The 22,072-nt window shown below is 34.6% G+C and overlaps 1 protein-coding gene across 3 annotated transcripts in view; it reads right to left on the reverse strand.

Annotated features, from left to right (window-relative positions):
- The window catches only part of LOC150076092 (tumor protein 63-like), a 66,383-nt gene extending 46,812 nt beyond the window's left edge, over positions 1 to 19,571 (reverse strand). The window contains exons 1-3 of one of the 3 annotated variants that reach the window (XM_090387502.1): positions 19,367 to 19,571; positions 11,284 to 11,355; positions 9,360 to 9,421 (exon numbers count right to left, since the gene is read on the reverse strand). In XM_090387502.1, the coding sequence (XP_090243628.1) occupies positions 9,360 to 9,421; positions 11,284 to 11,355; positions 19,367 to 19,414 (182 nt within the window). In that variant the 5' untranslated portion in view covers positions 19,415 to 19,571. Of the gene's footprint in view, positions 1 to 9,359; positions 9,422 to 11,283; positions 11,356 to 13,253; positions 13,461 to 19,366 lie in introns of those variants that run through there. The other 2 variants (XM_090387503.1, XM_090387504.1) reach the window with 2 other exon arrangements.
- Positions 19,572 to 22,072: the final 2,501 nt, after the last annotated feature.

Genomic DNA, 22,072 nt, shown 5'->3' on the forward strand with positions numbered 1-22,072 from the left:
ACACTCATTAATCATTCATTATTGGCTCAGCACTTGTTGGTTTGTTGCACAAGGAGGAGTCTTCTTCAGAGGTGTTTATTTCCAAGAAATCTTCTCTTTTCTTTATAAATTTCAATAGCATGCATAAGCATTTTTTAACGGAAAGCACAAATTGCAACTAACACGATTTGCATGAAGTAACAAGTTTACGAAGCTTAAAAAAAAAAAAAAAGAAAGGAATGAAGAGAAGATTCTGAAAATTTATTTATGTTTTTTATACAATTGAAGGTTTCAGTAAAGAGGAAACACATTTTACCATAATAACGTAAAAAACCACACAATTCCAGTTATCAGCATTTTCGAAAATGCAATAAGATCGAGTTTAATACCCATTTATAATTGCTTGCAGTAATGGAAAAGCCCAATAAACCGGAAAGTGCAAATTGTTTTTATTGTTTTATGGTCGTGAGTTACAGAAATGTGCTTTAGAAAAATATTATTACAAAGGCGTTCAAAATTGGTTCTTATAACAGAACATATTATTATTACTATTAATCATATGGTGCACCAGCCAAAAAAAAAAAAAAAAAAAAAATTCTGAATTACCCACAGAGAGAGAGAGAGAGAGAGAGAATCACCAAGGAAAAGAAGAATGATGATATCCATTCATATTTTCACTTTTGTTTTTACTTGGAAAAAAAAACCCTCATAAACCCAGGATCCCGTAAAGCGAAAGCTCATAAAGAGGGAACTACCTGTATTCTAGTAATCAACAACTTGCTGGCTAAAAGAAAACTTTTCACAATCTCATATGTACTTCTTCCCCTGTAATTTGAATTTATTTTTATTCCATTTCTAGTACTGCGCTGTGCTTATTTCAAAATGCCATTTATATCTACATGATCTTGCATTGCATTCTTAATCACTCCCTCCATGATTTTCCTTATCAGTAAAGTCAGACCGACAGGTCTGCAGTTATCCACTTCACTCCTGGAACTGATTTTATGTACTGGAAAAAGATTGACACTTCTCCAAAGTACAATGATGCCCTCATAATTAATATTAATGGATCAATGTTCTCTTGCCCCCTCCCTCAAAATCACTAGGTATGTGCCATCAACTTGCCCTTCAACATGAAAATTTTTTTAATAAGCAATCTTCTCAATAGTTCATTTTATACTACTCAGCTTTATTCATACAGTTTCTTCTGCCACAAGGGGCTTTTACGTGAAGTACTTGTCAATTCATCAGTGTTGGCCAGGTTACCTGACTTTACGACGTGTATTATGTAGAGGTCTGATCTAATTCATTCTTTAACTTCCTTGTATTCACATAAGTCAAAAGCTCCTTGTCTGTATTCTTTGGGCTCTTAGCTAGTGATTTCTCATAATAGGTCTTTGTTAGCTAACTTTTCCTGGGACTATTACAGATCAACTTATGGCTGTTGTAGCCTTCAGAACTTTTCATCACTCTGTAATTCTCCTATGCTACCTTTTTTTATGCTCTATTAAACTGACCAGCTCCTTATACAATTATCAAACTATTGAAAATTACATATTTATAACAATTTTCATATGAAAATTATCCAAAAATCAATTTGTTATTTACAATCGCACACCAAACACAAAATTTCAAATCACAACTATATGTCTACTAGTGTTTTTTTTTTTTATATGTTCCAAATGAAAATAAATAAAAGCTTGCTTCTAGCACCTATTTTGTTGGCAAACAGTTCTTGGGGCTAATGGGTCTGGGATTGCTGAGAGTAGAAAATGGGGCCTTTCTATTACCAAGCTAGCCAATGGAAAAGCCCTATTTTCTCAAATACCACAGAAATGTTTACCAAACCAGATGCAAGAAACAAGTTCTTTTGTGTATGTGTGCATGCTCATTTTCAAATGGCAGTAACATAGTCAAATATCCACATTTGAGAAAAACATCAGTCGTGTATGGCTATAATCCATAACTGTGCATGTGATTGGAAATGACATAAATTGATTTATTTTCCATATAGAAGTTGTTTGTAAATATGCAGTTCCTGTTAATTATTTACCTTAAGAAATAATCCTCAAGAATTTGGCTTACATTATTGTTATTGTAAATGCCAACTTTTCTAAAGCTTATAATGCAGTGGTATGGTATTTTTAGAACCAGCTTTCTAGCAACTGGATTACAATGATAAAAAAAATGCCTTTTAACCAGCATATTTCTCAGATATATAACTGTTATCATGAAAACTGCTAAAATTTGCTTTGAGACGATTATCTACTATTACTGTGATAAAGCTCGTATTTTAGTATACAAATCGATTTTTATCTTGTCGTTGGACAAAGCTAATCATCATCAGCCATTTTCAATCCACTGCAGGACAAAGGCTACTCTCCAGTTCCTTCTGTTTTGTGCAATGGCCATCCACTTACTGCCCATGAGCTCTTGAATTTCATTTGTCTGTCTCAGTTGTCTTAAAGGTTTTCTTTAGCTCCCTTTGGATACTGTTCTGATATTTTATTAGTCCATCTGTCATCATTTCTTTGAGCTATGTGTCCTGCCCAAGTCCATTTCAGTTCTTTACTTTTGACAAGAATGTCCTTTACTCGACTTTGCTGCCTAATCCATGCATTTTCTTCTTATCCAACAGTCTGATTCTAATTTATAAAATAGATCCATTCTTTACTGTGTAATCTTCAGCTTCTCTTCCATTCTTTTGGTGAATGCCCAAGCTTCACTTCCATAAAGGGAGTATACACTAGTTCATTGTTTTACGTTTCAGACAAATTGGGATATTGCTCCTCGGTAAGTGACTATATTTCCTGAATGCTATCCATCCAAAATTCATTCTTCTCTTGACTTCCAGCCATTTATCATTATTACAGCTAAGGACTTGTCCCAGATAAGTATATGAATCCACCTTTTCAGTTTTTTCTGCTCCTTCAATGCTTATATCCCTTTCCATGGCATATTTGTTCATCATTACTTTTGTTTCAATCATATTCATCTTTAGTACGAAATCCTTACTAACTCTGCATAATTGATTGAGGCTTTCCTCTAATTCTTCAAGATCATGGCTTATGATCACAATGTCCTAAATGGTTTCAGTACTCTAAATTCATAGTTGACTCCTTTCTGCAACCAGTCCAATCTTCTGAAAGCTTCTTCAAGGGCAGCAGTAAACAACTTTGGAGATATTGTGTCTCCTTGTCAAACTCCTTTCTCAATTTTAAATTTGCTACTCTCTTCGTCTAGTCTAATGATGGAGGTAGCATTCTCATATATTTTCTTCAAAATCATAATGTATGGGATGTCTATACGTTGTCTTTACAGTGCCTTATGCTATATGGAGTCAAATGCCTTTTCATAATCCACAAATTCCAGGCATAATGGAGTTTTATATTCATTTGCTTTCTCCATTAGCTGTGATATTACTTGAAAGTGATCCATAATTGAGAATCCTGTCCTAAAAGCCAGCTTGCTCTTTCGGTTGATTCTCATCAAGTATTCTTTTTAATCTGTTAGTAATGACAGTTGTGAACAGCTTGCAGATGTGGGACAAGTAAAATGGTCTATAATTTCCAATTTCTGATTTGTCTCCTGTATTATGCAGCAAAATTATGATTGAATAATTCCACTTCTTAGGGGTTATGCCTTTCTTAATGTATTTTGTGAGTAGTCTTGCCAGTTTTTGTGTCATGCCTCTTCTTCCCAATTTTAACAACTCTACAGTAACTTCATCTTCACCTGGAGCTTTTTGATTGTTCATTTTCTTCAATACATGTTCAATCTGATCAGGTATGCCATATGTGTTGCAAATTTGTGATCCATTTTCCATACTGCAGGCATCATTCCCATGCTCCTTATATAATACTTTATAGCAGTTTTCTGCTATTTGAATTATGCCCTGTGCTATTTATAACTACACCATCACTATTCTTCAGATTCTGTATCATTTGTCTTTCTGTATTACTGCTCATGACTGCTGATTTAAGTCCTTTGTTTGCCTTTATGCTTGTTCTACTTTTCTTGTGTTAAATCTTCTTGTTATTTGTTATTTTTTGGTTTTTAGGAGCATTAGCAACTAGGGCCATATTGCTCCGGGATATGTGGTGGTCATTCCCTGACCTTTCCGCATCCTCCGTATTTGGTGGTGATGGGCTCGAACCCCGGTCTAATCAAGAAGCATGTGCTACGCACTGCTGCTCCTTCCCACCTGGCTATGGAGGTGCCTTTAAAATCTTCTTATGTCCTCTCTGAGTCTCTTTCTAATGGCTTTGCGATGCATCTTCCCCACTGATGGAATCATTCCCATGCTCCTTATATTATACTTTATGTAGTTTTCTGCTATTTGAATTATGATCTGTATACTTAAATCAGTATAATCAATTTTGTCCTTCTCAGTGTTCATCTTGCTCTTCATTTGTCATCTTTGGTTTATCACGACAAGTGTTTCTTGACAAATTTTTTCCTCTTTGGATTTCTTTTTCCCTATAGGTTTCTTGGGCTTTATCACTTTCAGAAAGTTGTTGTATTCCTTGTCGATATCTTGGTCCTGAAAGGTCTGCAGAAGCTCAAACTTGTTTCTAATTTCCAGTACATACTGCTTTTTCTCCACTTCTGTTATCTCAAAGACCGTTGTATTATTTACTAGATTCAGTTTTTTCCTTTCTTTTCTTACATCTATATCAAGTGTGCATCTTACCATTCTGTGATCACTTACAACGTTTACCTTGTTTAGGATGGTAACATTATTCACAATATATATCTTCTGTTAGTGAGGACAAAGTCAATTTCATTAGTTGTTAGTCTACTTCGGCTCTTCCATGTCCACTTTCTGTTTGCCCTTTTCTTGAAAAAAAGTGTTCATTATTGACATTCTTTGAGATTCTGAAAATTCTACAAGTCTTTCACCTCTTTAATTTCTTTCACCAATTCCAAAATTTCATATAGTTTCCATTTCTGTGCTGTTTTGTCTCTTTCCAGCCTTAGCATTGAAGTCCCCCATAATAATGGTGTAGTGAGTTTTCTGTTCATCTAGAAAGCTCTCAATTTTGGTGTACATTTCTTCAACCTCTTCATCATCATGGCTCAATGTTGATGCATATATCAACCTTTAGTTTGTACCTCTCAGAAATCTTGAGTAGTAGTCTTGACACCCTTTGTGATGTACTTTTGAATTCCAAAATGTTGTTTTTAACATCTTTATGGACCAGAAAGCCAACTCCACCTTCACTCTTTCTATTAGCGTACAACAGATTTCCACTTGATAAACTTGTGATTCATTTCTTCTTCTTGTTTCAGACAAGCCGATGATATTCCAATCACATTTTCTAATTCCTTTTTCAGCTCTAATATCCTAGCTTCACCGATGAGGGGTCTTTTACATTGTAACAGGCCAAGTTCAGTTTCTGTACATAGCAGCCTGGTTGTACCCAGAGATTCTTTGCACCTTCTGCTTTCATTCTGATCCTCTTGCTGCCATAAGAGGGAGAGTGAAAGCTGCTGAGGACTGAGGGCCATTTTTATCGTTGTGTTGTAATATTTAATAAAGTGCTGGAGGGTTTGGACTTTTCCTCTTTGTGCTGACCAGGCGACTTGAAGAGAACCACTCTACATGTTTGTTGCCATCAGTGATGTAACAGGGCCTACCAATGAGAAGGTATGCATGAGTGGATTTTAGGTAGGTAGGCCAACTGAACTTCTCCTAAATCTTCTAAAATAGAAAGATATTGGATCCATCATTGTTTCTGATAATACACAAAATGCTTGTGACCCTCTTAAGCCCCATGGACAAAGCAAAGCTACTTAAATAAATTCAAAGGGACAACTTTTATAATTAAGTGTGGAACTTAGGGGCCTTAAAGCCATAGTAGTAGTAGTGGCACGTGATGCAAGAAAGCAAGTGTATGAGCTTATGCAGCATCAGCCAAAAAAAAAAAAAAAAAAAAAATCACACCATTCCCTCCAAATGCCTGTCCAGTTCCTCCTTAAATTTATTCAACCTATCAACTTCCACAACGACAGATGGAAGTTTGTTCCAGCAATTAACCACCCGCTGGCTAAAGGCAAATTTCTGCACATCTATTCTACATCTGTCCTTTCTTAATTTGAATTTATGCCCCCTTAGGTTCGTAATGTGAACAAGTGGAAGGATCCCATCAGAATTCAGCATGCTCAACCCATTCAAGGCATTATACACCTCAATCAGATCACCGTGCAGGCGCCTAGTTTCCAGCCACTGCAATTTGCAGAACTTCAGCCTCTCTTGGTAAGAGGATCCCTTCATTCCCCTCACCAATCTTGTTGCCCTTCTCTGTACATGCTCAAGTAAATCTACATCCTTCCTAAAATGAGGCCTCCAGACCAGTACGCAGTACTCAAGGTGTGGCCTGACCATTGCCTTATACAGAGGGACAATCACCTCCTTCTCCCTGCTAGCAAAATTCCTATATATCATTGACAAAACCCCATGACCTGCCCTGGCAGTCTGTCTGCATTGCTCAGAAAACTTCATATCTGACTGCACAATTACTCCCAGGTCTTTTTCATTTTCTACCACCTTAAATGTAGTACCACACAGTTGGTACGTTTCTCTAGTTAAGGAAAGTGCACCACACTTGGTCAGACAATGCATGCATTTTCACACAACATGCACAGAAAGAGAGAAAGACTATTTTAATTGCAAAAAATTTGTATGATGGTGGGGAAACATATACAGAGTGCATACACCACTCATAAAACTGACATGCAATACTGATGGCAAGAACTGTTGGCTGTAGTTTATCCACAGAGGAAAGTGTATGATATATTATTCATCCTGAAAAACATATGAATCATACATGGTCATGCCTTTCACTTGTAAAAAAAAATAACCAATGTAGAAATGAAGTGTACAGGGTGAACTACTAGCAAAAGACACATTCTTTTTAACATGCAAGCTAACTGTCAGTTAAATATATAAAATAACTATGACAGGTGTGATAAAATGTTTAAAATTTTGTAATAATCCAAAATTTGTATGAGTTATGTTCAAAATGGCCATAAGCCTCAAAATAGATAACACAAGTCTAGGTTCAATAAAACACTTAATCCTTTACTTAATCCCACAGGGAAAAAATCTGCAGGAGGTTATATCTCATGACTTCAGAAAAATCAATTGGTAGACTGATGTGAAGTACCTGACACATATTATATAAAGATTACACAGCAGCCTATCCACTTTCCAAAAAATTTTCATGGAGATTTTAGTACTAGCAATGCAATTTTTATAAAAAAATAAATAAATAAGTTCCAGAAGACACTCCCTAATCCCTCTTCATTTATATTATCTCTCCTACCTACTTCCCTTAAGTGCATTAAATTCGTTAGTGGCTCAAAGTGTCATTTAAAAAATCTAATGAATCATTAGCACATAAATAAATATTAACATTGATATCTATTGACATTAATATTTATTAAGATGCTTTGAACCATCACTGTTATCTACCAACGAGGGTTAAACAAGATTGCAAAAATGGCATTCCGGCACATTTCTCCCAAAATATAGCTCTGTGAGTATTAAATTAAAAATAACAGAATGATACAAACAAGAAAAGCTTATGTAGAATCTGTTATCAAAAAAATAAATAATAAAATAAAATGTCTTTCAAGTTTTATATTTAGAAGAGAGGATGAGTTGATTACTCATAGACTAAATGCAAATTTCCTTGCATTCAGTTTACAGCTGTCTTTCTTTTATTTGACTACGTCCCTTGTTTTGCTTCATCCTAGAGAGAAAAAAATATTCCTCCATCATTAAGTTTACTAAAGCCCATTGTCGCATAAATTTCTGTATATGGAGATTTGATTTCTCAATCAGATCCCAATATACAGATATGCAATTTCCACTCTGTAGCTTACAGAATTGGAGTTTTTTTCTGCATAAATATTCTTTGCATATACCACTAGACAATTATTTTTATACTTTTTTCAAATAAGTTGATATCTTTTCAGAAATGTGGCCTTGACCTGTTAATAATATTTAAGATGTGGTCTGACTTGTAAACAATATATTTAAGCTGTCTTTACAGCTTAAATATATTGTTTATCTTACAGAAAGGGAATAAAGAGGAGAATACCAACTTGCATATAATAAACATCCCTTCCTTGAAGTTGTAAATGAATAAACTAATTTAACATCTTAGATATGAATCTACAGTAACTAGCCCATTGAAGGAAAAAAGGTTTGTGCACTCCTCCATACAACAAATCAAGGAGAAGCATTTTTTCAATTGTCTAATATACACAATAAGAGCAATTAACATGTGCATTTAACATGAAAACAATCTCATTAGACTAAACAATTTGATTGGGATAAAATTACTGTTGCCATCATTCACTTCACAAAACATTTCTACAAATTAGTATTAGCATTAGTAGAGGCATATTAACCCCAGGGTCCTGAGCTGGATATCATTCTTCTCTTTCTTGGTGATTCCCTTCTACTTTTAACACTCTCTCAGGGTAACTCGGGAATTTTTTTTTGGCTTTGTGCAGCATAAGCTCAGGCTTCCTTGCACCATATAGCTAATAATGATCATAATCATATGATTCAAGAAAGCAAGCTTATACAAAAAAAAAAAAAACCCACTTCCCATTTCACCCATCCATTTGCTCCAAAACTTTGTCTAGTTCTTCCATGAATTTATTTAGGCTATCAACTTTCACAATGGCAGATGGAAGTTTGTTCCAGCAATCAACTACCTGTTGGCTAAAGGCAGATTCCCATACACCTGTTCTACAATTGTCTTTCCTCAAACTTCTATGGCCTTCTTAGAATAAATTCCTTAAATTGCTAGTATTTGCTTCATGTTCTTGGCCTACCACATGTTACAGGATCTGCCACATTACCTATATTATCAAAAGTTTAAAATAGTGTCCTGTGACTTGTAGCTTATTCTGTATGTCAGTGTTTCTCAATATGTGGTCCACAGGACTTAACAATAAAGGAGAGCTTTTTGTGTTGTTAGGCAATAATCCCATTAACACTGATCGCAGACATGGGTATGGCTATAATAATCAAATGTATACTACACATGTTAAGCACAAGTACATATCACTGTATGTGTATACACAGTTTAATATTTTTTGTGGTCAGTGGTCTCTAACTCAAATATAAAAAAATATAAAAGCATTCCATGTCTATTCAAAAGATTCTTTTTAAGATAATTCTATAAAGTAATAACTAAAAAATATTAAATTCTAGTTCAATTGCAGTTAATTACCATACATGTTACATTTTAAGTATTTTGAATGATCATTATAAGAAATACTAAATTATCCTAAACAAACTCTGATGGTATACCCATATAATTATAGGTTAGATTTTTAAAATATATTAAATTTCATACCTAGCAGGAACAGAATTAGAATAAGAATTAATCACTTCCACTTTAGGTTGCAATGGAGGAGTCTAAAAACAAAAGAAATAAATAATCTGATCAGCTTAAAAATAAAGTACCAAATTATTCTATTGCTAATGGAAATTTTTTTACTCAATTCTTTTTTAACAAAACTAGTAGAGTTAATCGTGTAAAAAAAAAAAAAAAAACTCATCACGAAATGATTGAAAGGTAAATTTTATCTGAATCTGACACTCTGAAATGCCAATAATATTTAGGGGCAAAAAGGAGGGAAGAAATTTGCCATATAGTAGTTGTAGTAGTGACAAATGATGCAAGAAAGTAAGCTCATGAGCATCAGCCAAAAAAAAAAAAAAAAAAAACTACACACTTCACCCATTCATACCCTCCAGAAATTTGTCTGGTTCTTCCTTGAATTTATTCACACCATCCACTTCCACAACAACAGATGGAAGCCTGTTCCAACAATCAACCACCTGTTGGCTCATATACTTGGATTTCAGGAAGGCTTTTGATACCGTTGCATATGACTGCTGCACAAACTGGAAAAATACGGCATTAAGGACAAGTTACTGCTATGGATAAAGGTATGGTTGAGTCGAAGAAGACAGAGAGTGGTTATCAATGGGCACTGCTCTTCGTAGATTAATGTTATTAGTGGAGCCACCTGGGGTTCACTGCTGGATTCATTGTTGTTTTAAATATTTATTAATGACATCGATAAAGGTATATCAGACAATGTCTAAGTTTGCAGATGATACAAAAGTTGGCAGGGTGGTTAATGACATCCTGCCAAGATCACCGAGAAGAGAATCTGAATGAGGTGTTTAAGGCCTTGAATGGATTGAATATGTTCAATGTTGATGGCATTCTTGAAGATACTACACAGATGAGGGGGTGTAAATTCAAATTGAGGCTGGATGGTTGTAGGATAGAAGTTCAGAAGTTTGCCTTCAGCCAGCAGATGGTTGATTGTTGGAACAAACTTCCATTTGTTTTTGTGGATATAGGTAGTATGAATAAATACAAGGAAGAACTAGCCAAATTCTTGGAAGGGATGGACAGGTGAGGTGGGTAGTTTTTTTGTTTTTTTTTACTGATGCTCTATATGCTTGCTTTCTTGCATGACTTGCCATTATTAATACCAATATCTTTGGGATGAAGTGGAACAAAGAATCAGAGTAAAGCTGAACAGTTCTCTTTGTTAACAAAGCTTGCAAATGCTTTAATGGATGAGTGGAGAACACTACCACCAGCTTTCTACTCGTAATAGTAGAAAGTCTTCCATGGCACTTTGAAACAGTCATTATGATCAACACACTTTCAATTTATTTGAATAAGTACAAGTATCCCATGATATCTGGATCTTACTTCCAGCTAAACCCTCAAATTTATGCAGAGAAGTGTGTGCTAATTTCTATTGTGATTGTCCTGTGTCCTTATCATGTACATTAGTAAAACTAACCAAAATTTAACCCTTAAGTGAAAAAAAAATATATATATATATATATATATATATATATATCTCCCCCACCCACATATATTTTTCTGTTATTTTATTTGGCTAAGTTCTTTTTCATTCTACTGGTTTGCTATGCTACGGGCAAATATCCTATTTTAATTTAGCTTATATATATATATATATCCTTTTGTTCCACAAATTCTTATCCTTTTCTTTACAAGTTAATAGAATAATGACTTCTTTTTAATTTTCTCATTCTCGATTTTAACCTCAACTTTTCCTTCACTTGCCAAATATGGCTTGAAAGTAGGATGATAGACTCTTGAACAAGTAATACTAAATTCTGAATATTGGTTAAGCAGAGTTCAGTTAACTTTAACTCTATTGTAACACAGATATGTATATGTACTTATTCAGAGAACATCTAATTATGTATTTGACCTTACTCACCTGTATCACTACTTTACTACCAATGCCAGATGGAATTATAGTGTGTGTATTCAGAGTTACAACATTACCATACTGGAAAAAAAAAATAATAATAAAATAAATAATTACTTCAGAAGCTCACAGTATAATGCAAAACTATAATAACAATGAAATAGATTTACCATTGTCTACAGTTAGAGAGAAAAACATAAGCAAAACAACTTCTACAGGTGGCATTTAGAACCAGAGTGGATTATGAACACAATCAGAGTCACAGGAATTCACAGGAAGTCACAATCATTATGAACACAATCAGAGTCACAGGAATTCACAATCATTATGAACACAATCAGAGTCACAGGAATTCACAATCATTATGAACACAATCAGAGTCACAGGACAATTTGATACAGCATCAGAGGACTTAAGTGACCCAGTCTTCTCATGCTGTGACCAAACATGTATTGCATTTTTTATATATTTTATAAAAAATATACTGTTTTATATATATATATATATATTTTTTTTTTTTTTTTTTTTTGTTTAAGATATTATCATCTTCTCTATGTGTTTAGAGTACAAGTTGAGGTGTAAAATAAGCAAGTATGTTCTGTTTTTCTATGTAAATAGTGCATAATCCAGAAACTTAACAATAGAAGGAGACACCCTCCTAGGTGCAGCTGTATGGGAGGATGGAAAGTTACCTTTCAGATGAATTCCTACAATAAAATAAGCGGAAAGGACACAAAAATTTACCCTTGCTCTGCAAATGGTGTAAAAAGGCAAGGTAAACAGCAGCAGCCATTATCAATCCACTGCAGGATGGAAGCCTCCTCAACAATTCATGTTGAGGGAAATGGACCATAATCTCATGCTGGTCCAGTGCGGATTGGCAGATCGATTGTTATATAGCAGTCAGGGGCTTGAACCCTGGTCTACTCAAAGAGCATATGCTACTGCACTCCTTCTCCTGACTACTCAGCTACAGAGGCCTTTTGCCAATGATGTAGTCTAAGTTATCTGAAAAGATAACATATTTATTATTATTATTTTTTAAAATTTATTGAAGAAGTCAGTCTCCCAGCCAGATTTCCTGGCAACCCCACCACCTATTGCGATACTGTACAGGTAATTTCTAACATAAGATATACTACCATTAATTGGTTACCATTCCTGGTAACCAACTAACTAATGGTAGTATATGTCATCTGTTAGTGTACGGATGATATCTAATGCAGAATCAATCATTTGCCAGAGTACTGACGACATCATATACATCAATGCAACAAAAGCCTGTGGCTTCCTTACACTATATGGATATTGCTATTACTATCAATATAATAAATTACTATCAAATATAATATTGATTTTATCAATAAAATACATGAACTCTGTTCAACAGAGTTCATGTATTTTTTTTTTTTAAACAAAAGAAAAAAACCAAAGGAAATTCCTTTAAAAGATATTAGAGGATTACAATCAGGTGAAACAAAAAAAAAAAGTTGGGGAAAGAGGAACGGGGTTTCCAAGTTTAACCTGGGTTCAGAACGAGTTTTAATTTTTTCCGACGTTTATTCCTTATGACACATCATTTATTTATGCTTACTGATATCTCTATTTCTCTGATTTACCAAATGCATCTCTGCAATGTGAAAATATATTTACGATGCACGTGCACTTCGTTATCTTCAAAACAGTTCACTAAAAGCTAATATGAAAACTGTACATAAAAGTATAATTATGAAGCCATAAAACTAATATTTTCAAAAATGTCAAGAATATGTATGCAGAGCACTTCCCATTTTCTATGAATGAAATGTTGAATTTTCAAAATAAACATTGAATCAGCAGGATGTGCGCGACTCATGGGCCGCTTGTAAGCGTACCCTTGCCGAGGATCATATAATTTAAAATTTATTTTTGAAAATTAAAATCAAGAGATAAAATATCACTATGAACTCAACAGTTAATAAGTACTGTAGCAAACTTACAGGGTACGTGGTGCTGTCCGATATCGCCATTACGTACTATAATAACGGCGACTGAAGTTCGTTTGTACAATACAAAGTTCGTTGAATTGCGAACGTTGGCTATCCCAACAGCAAGAGTGATCGTGTACAGACATGCTTTTCGCAACAGACAAACAGGATGTACGCGTTCACCAATCACTAACGTCGCTCCCGCAGACAAGCGAACACTTCACATTCTCCATTAGCGCTTCGGACGATACAAGTTCTTGACTTTTATTAGAAAAAAAAAAAAAAAGAGGAAAACATTCATTGGCGTTTCTTACTTCGGACTGTGTAGTTATCTGAATGAACGGAATGCAACAATAAGATTATTCAGTTCTTTTGGGTCATAAATCGTTACTTTATGAAAAAGCTAATGGAAAATAATAATAATAAACTGTATCCGTGATGTAGCTAAGACACGAGACAAGGTTTATTTATTTATTTTTAAACTAAAGAATAAAGATGTATTGCTGGTGCTGAGCTGCAGGGGGTTCGATGAAACCTGCTGATTAGATCTCCTTGGTTCGGCGAATCCTTTGATTCAACGCTGGATTCACACATTTGTGATTTGTGCACAATGGAGAAATAAAAAATACTTTTTTTTTTTTTTTTTTTTTTTTTGGCTCGCCAAAGTCGTTTTTTTTCCAAAATATTAACGAACCCGTTGATCAAAACACAGCAACTTACCACTGGTGTTAGTGTTAGTATTAGCATTAGCAAGGGCACATGATGCAAGAAAGCAAGCTTATATAGCATCAGCCAAAAAAAAAAAAAAAAAAAACCTTCTAATTTCACCCATCCACTGGCTCCAAATGTTTGTCTAATTCTGTCTTGAATCTATTTAAGCTATCAACTTATACAACAGATGGAAGTTTGTTCCAGCAATCAACCACAATTTGAATTCATCCCTCTCGGGCGATTATTCTGAGCAAAAGGAAGGATCTCATCAGCATTGAGCATGCTCAAACCATTCAAGACTTTATTATTATTATTATTATTATCATTAGCCATATGGTGCAAGGAAGCCTGATGCTTATGCTGCACCAGCCAAACAAAATTTCTGAATTACCCTGAGAGAGAGAGAGAGAGAGAGAGAGAGAGAGAGAGAGAGAAAGAACAAGAGTCAGAAGTAGAGGGGATTCATCAAGAAAGAGAAGAATAATGATATCCAGCTCAGGAACCTGGGTGTGCCAAGCCCATACTCACCAGATGTGAGCCCCTGGTTTATTATTATTATTAGTCCTATGCAAGGAAGCCTGAGGCTTATGCTACACCAGCCAAAAAAAAAAAAAAAATTCCTGAGTTACCCTGAGAAAGAGAGAGAAGTAGAAAGGAATCACCAAGAAAGAGAAGAATGATGATATCCAGCTGAGGACCCTGGGTTTGCCAAGCCCATACTCACCAGATGTGACACCTCAATCAGATCACCTCGCAGGTGCCTAGTCTCCAGACACTGTAATTTGTAAAACTTAAGCCTTTCTTCGTAAGAGTAGCCCTTTGTTCCATTTATTAATCTTGTTGCACTTCTCTGCACTCGCTCCAGCAGCTCTACATTCTTCCTAAAATGAGGCCTCCAGACCTGTATACAGTACTCAAGGTGTGGCCTGACCATTGCCTTATACAAGGGGATAATCACCTCCTTATCCCTGCTAGAAAAATTCCTGTATATCATTGACAAGACACCATGAGCTACTCTTGCAGACCATCCGCACTGATCAGAACACTTCATATCTGCCTGCACAATTACCCCCAGGTCCTTTTCATTCTCTACCACTGTGAGTGTAGTACCACACAGTTGATACGTTACTCTAGGGTTTCTGCTTCCCATATTCAATACTTTACATTTGTCAATGTTAAACTTCAGTTACCACCTCTCAGCCCATCTGCTAAACTTTTCTAAATCCTGTTGCAGCAATGTACTGCCATTAGTGTTATTAACAACCCTGCCAACCTTCGTATTGTCTGCAAACTTGGACATTAGGCTTGATATATACCATCATCAATATCATCAATAAATTCAGAATATTTTGTTATTGCAATGAAAATTACGCTAAATACATTCCATCATCCTCTCTACAACCCCAGGTGCCCACATCTGGTGAGTATGGGCTTGGCACACCCACAGTCCTGAGCTGGATATCATTTTTTTCTTTATTGGTGGCTCTCTCTCTCTCTCTCTCTCTCTCTCTCTCTCAGGATAACTCAGAATTTTTTTTTTTTTGGCTGGTGCAGCAAAAGTCACAGGCATCTTTGAACCATATGGCTAATAATAATAATAAAAATAATAATAATTTATTTTATTTATTTCTTTAATCTGGTAATCCAATTTCTGTTCTCACTTTTCAAATACCTATTGATCAGTTATTGCAGTAGTTTCCAATTTTTACTTTTGCAGACTCTGAGTAATAGCAAATTTTACAGCCAAATCCTCTTCAATAGTTAAATAAAAATTTAAAATAAACTAACGCAGGTGCAGTCCCAGGATTTTCTAAAATGTGACCAAAATCAGTGTTCTGGGTCTTGATCATGTAGAAGTAAAAAGAAACCACATTAATTTGATTATAAGGGCTATGGGCCTTTTGTTCTGGCAACTTGGGACAGATGCTGAAATAACGTTTGAATGGTATGGTGTGCAGATTATCAAAATCCTTGAAATAAAAGCACTCAACCTGTGTAATGTTGAGTTGCACAGATATTAAAATATCTTTATTACTAATGGAATCTAAAAATCATACATTTCTAAGATGTTTTCTCTTCCACTTCTCAGTGATTGTAATCCTGAAGAAGTAAAAGGGAAAACAACTTCAATAAAAACACCAAATTGATCTTCTATCATGAGGTATCTGCAACCCAGGCCTGAGCTGTAATATCAGCCCACAAAATTTACTTTCTATTTAAATTTTATTTTCTATTTAAAAATATTTTTAAATAGAAAACAAAAAAAATTCAGTAAAACCTACTAATATATTATGTTTACCTATTGCATGAGAGATCCAAAATAATAAATTTCATCAATTCAAACCCTCTTGGGTACCATAGTTGGTAGAATCACCATCTTCCTCATACCGGGTGAAAAAGCCCGGAGTCTGAGTCCCGTCAATGACAGGAGGAATTTTTATGTGCCTTTTTCCACAATGTGGCTGAGTTAGTCGGTCTCAGGCGAGGGTAGCATGATTTTCCCTCCCGAAAACTCATGTTTTTTGTCTAGCAAACAGAAAATCAACCACAGAACACTGTTCTGTATATACAGAGTAATATGGCCTTAGTCGCTGATGCTCCGAAAACCCTACTACAGCAACAACATGCATTCAAAATTCATTTCAAATAATCGATGGCTACAATAATCTTGTATCCGGTCCAAGGCTGTAAGTGCAATGCTTAAACCAAGCAGGTAAGAGGTCAATTTTGAAGAGTATAGGCAGCGTTAGATGAATTAAGATTAAACTTTCATTTAACAGAATAACTGGGCTTAACCAAGAAATGCCACATAGATGAGACTGGTGAATGACTGGTGAATAAAATAAGCATTATATTTTATCTTAAAACTTAAAAATAATAGGCATTTATTTATTTTCAAAAAATAGAAAATGACATATTTTTTAATTAAGAAACAAACCAAGTATAAATTTAAAACTGAAGTAATGAGGTGTTAATTTTGCATGTTCCATCATTGTGATTTCTTTGTTGTCATACTGATTAATTTTCAGCTTAACATGTTTTTCACGATTTCCAGCAGTGACATTTGGGAGGGATTGATATTTACACAAAACGAGAAAAAATGAAAAATAAACATTTTGAAACCTTTATTCACATGCAAGTGGAACAACTCACAGGCGTTAGTCCTAGAACTGCTGTCTAATTTTGCTGCTTAAATATCGGGAGGGAAGGATTGATGGCGAATCTTCCTCAATATGTGTCGACATCTCCATCTTAGATGTGCAGATTATAGAGGTGAGTTATTTTAAAAAGAAGTTTTCTAAATATATCTCTTATTGGTACTTATATATGTGGGAGCTTTTGTGCTATATAGAACTAATACTGTATTGTAAAATGGTATTGTTTAACATTATACTAGTGTACTCGTGGCTAATATTTCCTCAAAACTGTTTCAAAGAAGGAGTAAAGATTAACATCCAAGTAATTACAAAACCTCTTCCATGGCTCCCTCCGCTGCTGGCTAAGATATCAATGTGACTGACTCGGATAATAAAATGTATAAAATGACTAAAAATGCAATTTGATAATTTTTTGCATGTATGACTATATCTTCCTTTTAAAAAAATTACAATTATTTCACAAACAAAATTACTATTATTCTAGTGTACCAGTAGCGAATATTTCACCAAACTGTAACGAAACTGTTAAAAAATAACGAAATTTTTGAAAATCGGCCGGAAAATTTTACTGCAAATTTTTTTTTTTTTTTTTAATTCTTGATTTTATTACTAAATAAACTTATTGCAAAAAAGGAATCGGGTCAAAAGTTTGTTTCGTCTTTCAGTTTTTCAGTTCAAAGAGCGTTACGGACTGAGGGACATAAACAAATTATTATACTGTACAGATATTATGTAAAGCAGTTTTATGTAAAGAGCAAAAGAAGATAATTTTATCCATTTGGTTCACTAACGAATCTAACTCGCTACGTTATGAACGTTGTACGATAATAGGATCATGTGATATTTGAATTTTTTCTAAGAACCGGTATTTTTTATTTTATTATTTATTTATTTTTTCAAGGATTGGTACCAGTCGCTGACCACACTTTGGAAAACGCTACAATAGCAAACTTCTTTATGTAGCAAGAAAACGATCAACAGAAGAAATAGGTAGCCCCTTACAAGTTGCAATTATTTTTTATGAATATTAAAAGTTGCCAAATAATTTTCTGACATGTATAAATTTTGTGCAGACTGATTTAGGTCATTTGTTTCGCAAAGTGGGTGCCGTGAACTATCTAAAAATTTATTTATTATTATTATTATTTTATTTTTTTTTTGATAGATTCAATAAATGCATAAAACTATTTTAACAATCAGGAAGAAGCGTGTCATTGAATTTCCGTTCTGAGAAAGTTGGAGTTGAGAAACAAACTTTATAGAATTCAACCAGCTGGCGCTCTTCAGTTTGGTTAACTGGTCGTTCGGTTTTATTATTATTATTATTATTATTAGCCATATGGTGTAAGGAAGCCTGAGGCTTATGCTGCACCAGCCAAAAAAAAAAAAAAAAATTTCTATTTACCCTGAAAGAGAGAGAAGTAGAAAGGAATCACCAAGAAAGAGAAGAATGATGATATCCAGCTCAGAATCCTGGGTGGCCAAGCCCATACTCACCAGATGTGAGCCCCTGCGGTTAATCCAACATTATGCTGTAAGAGATATTTAATAGAAATTAAAAGAATGGTTTTAGGTGTGTTCATAAATTTGGGGCCTATGCCACTCTGCTCAGGTTATGGTCCTGTTAAAACGTTCTTGTTGATGTGTCGATTAAACGGGGAAATGATACCGGAAAAGTGAACCGAGATGGCCATGGTATGGCTATATGCTGACAGCTGGCACCTAAATGCTGATGAAACAGAATAAGATCCTTTTTCGGTTTATTGTAGTTGTTAATGTAATTTAAACTATATATCAGGTTAGATTGGCTGTTAAATAATACATTAATTGTTATTATATAAAACAAATAATACATTAATTGTTGATACATGAATTTTATGAAAATAAATTTGGGTAACGAAAGAAATGAACCGATGGACTAATTCCGCATATTGTAACCATATTCAAATAGATAATGAATTCTCGCCAGTAAATTTGCACATATTAAACAGTCAGAAAACCACTTATAATAGCAATGCTATCAATATAATATAAAGAAAAAGGAAAGTATATTTATATTATAATGGTAAAATTACTTTTACATTACAATAGTTTATAGATGGTAAAATGTAAGGTTCTTTTTTTTTTTTTTCCTAAATTAGTTTCCATTTTTCCTCCCGAAGTTTATGGAATCGATAGTCACCTTTGACATCGTTATGTAAAGAAAATCACAAAGTCAAATTATACCATTAAAAATATTCATTAGTCTAAAAATACCATGAAAACTTGTCCTTTGGGTCTACGACTGTTTTGTGCAGGAGCCATAAAGCAGGAATAACAAGATATATACTGAAGTATTGCGACTTGGAATTTAGGAAATGCAGCAAACACTCAAGAACACTGTGCTGAAATACTGACCTTCGCCAGTGCTTATATGCAATTTACTATCGAGACTTGTCAGTTCGTGTTCGCGAGCCGACCAGTTGCACGTCGCGGTTGCTGAGTCAGATCTATACTGCGAATCGCAGGCAGAGCGAAAGAAAGCAGATGTTTACGATAAAACAATAAATATGCAATGCTTTAGAGAAAAGAGTATCTACGAAAATTCAATGGCCTATATTGAAAAGTTCAGGATCTTTTTCTCAATTAAAGCTCCTATCTCGAAGTGCTACTTTTATTTCTGAATGTATTTTGATTCCAGAATTGTTTTTAAAATAAACAAAGAAAAAAAAAAGTGTATACTTAAAAATATAGAAAAAGGATAAATTATCAGAAAACTATTTCTGCAATATTTCCATTTTAAATTAACAAATTTTGCGTGATTTGCACAGGCGAATCATTTATTCTCATTGCTTAGTTATCATTCAGTTTAAAGAGCTGTAAGCATGCGCTAGGAGAGTCACGCGCACGCGTATTACAAGGTTTCAAGAGAGAAAGGAAGCCTCATTATAAGAGGTATATGTATATATATATATATATTTATTTATTTATATTTCTGCTGTGTAGTTTCTCAGATTGAGGGTATATGTCCTCGGTAGTTAAATAAACAGTATTCTGCTTAACAACGAACAGTCGAAAAGCGTAGATGAATGGAAACATCCGATTTGTCTCGGAGCAAGGTCGGATTTACCGAAGTGTAGTGGAGCAGTTTTTCTAGGGGCCAAAGATTGTGGGAACAACACAATTATTGTTGGTCCAAGGGCACTGACGGGATCTCGTATATGTTTATTATTATTATTTGGTCCGGACTCTAGCCAGTGTAAGTATTGTATATCTTTCTCGTCATTTGGTTATTCGGACGACAAATTACAAATGTACTCGAACTTGTTATCGGCAATAGGTTATTGTTTTGAAAAGCAATTTTGAACGACGTTATCGTTTCTCAACGATAACGTCGTTCCTGTGCGTTCCGGCACAATTTGAAACTGGTTACGCCAATGACCTCTTTCCTGTCTCAACGCGCATTATCTTGTAGTTCTACTGTGTACGTAGGTTAGCAGCAAGCTCGCGCAGTCGCATTAGATCCCATAGTAACAGCTGTTCTAGGAATTCGGAACGTGCTCGAGCTTGTTATGTTGACCCAAACTTGTTGGTTTAGTTGCTGCTCTGTTAGAAAGCATCCTGATATGAATACAGTATTATGGACTGATTTTTCATTTGCGATATATTTAAAACTGCAACGTACGGGGCATTACTCTTATATTTCAGAGAAGACCGTATTTAGCAAAAGAACTAACCAATTAAATGAATGAGTTATACAAATAGGATACTTACAGCAAGGTGATTTTGAATTGAAAAGGTTATATGAACGCATATCCCATTCACAAGCGTTACAGAGCTATGAACACATTAAATTGTGTACTCCATACAGTTAGTACAATGTAGTATTTTTCAGCCTAATTTACTATTCTCCTTTCCTCCCTCAAATTCTGGCATATTTAGATGACACATAGGCACAGAATCGTTGTGAGGAGGGGAATTCGCTCTAAAAATTTTCTAACAGAGGGACGCAAAAGCATTGTTTTTCTCGCTCCACCCCGGTTGGTTCTAAATATACTTTTCATAGAATTCGACTCCACCTGCTAAAATTGAAAAGTTGGAGCCTTTTATTTTCACTGTGTGTGCATAGTGAAAATAAAAGACTCCGACCTTTTCAGTTTTCAGTCAGTAGAGAAACTATCTTACCACTACCTTTTTTTCTTCTTCTTCCCTTCGTCTACAATTAAAGGATATGTGTCCTTAAAGAAATGCTTATTTTACTGATATAAAGGGATTAAAAATAATGTCTTGCAATGGCAGTCTCAGGTGGGGTCTAAAGGAGCTGTAGTCTTCCTTAAAATCAAAATAATGTGGATTTTTTTATAATGCTACATGATGATTACAGCTTATTGGTACCTCGGAACACTATTTTAACTCTAGTCCCCCCCCTCCCCCACCATTTAGGAAATCCTGGGACAGAGCCGACTTAAAGGGTTGTGGCACCCTGAGCCAAATTTGCTTTGGCGCCTGTACCCCATCCCATTCATATAAACTGAAAAAGGTTTTTCAATTAAAAAATGGAATATAAATTTTTCGATATAATTGTATTATTTTATTAAAAATCTTAAAATAAAAATATAATTTCTTAATTTCAATGTAATAAACAAGTGACGCATTAGTTATTACATACACTTAAGATTTTGGCTTCAAAGATTAACTTTTTTTCCTCCTTTATAGATTCAAATCTTTATATCGTTTCATACAAGCCCTTGGAAATGGAATGTTTCAACTGATTGAAATAATTAAGGTTGATTCACACTAACAATACACTCAAGGGACGTTCAGAGGACACTCACATGACATTCACACTAGCTGTAAGCTCACGATCAGTTCGACCACTAGCATGAGCAAAAGAACTAACCAATTTAGCCAAAGTTGTGTAGAACCAATTTTCAGAAATGTTTAAAAACTTCTCTGATGACGTTTGGCAATGATCGCAGTGTT

Source organism: Mastigoproctus giganteus, chromosome 13 (assembly GCF_048544385.1).
Source record: "Mastigoproctus giganteus isolate SK-2022 chromosome 13, ASM4854438v1, whole genome shotgun sequence".
NCBI classification, from domain to species: domain Eukaryota; kingdom Metazoa; phylum Arthropoda; class Arachnida; order Uropygi; family Thelyphonidae; genus Mastigoproctus; species Mastigoproctus giganteus.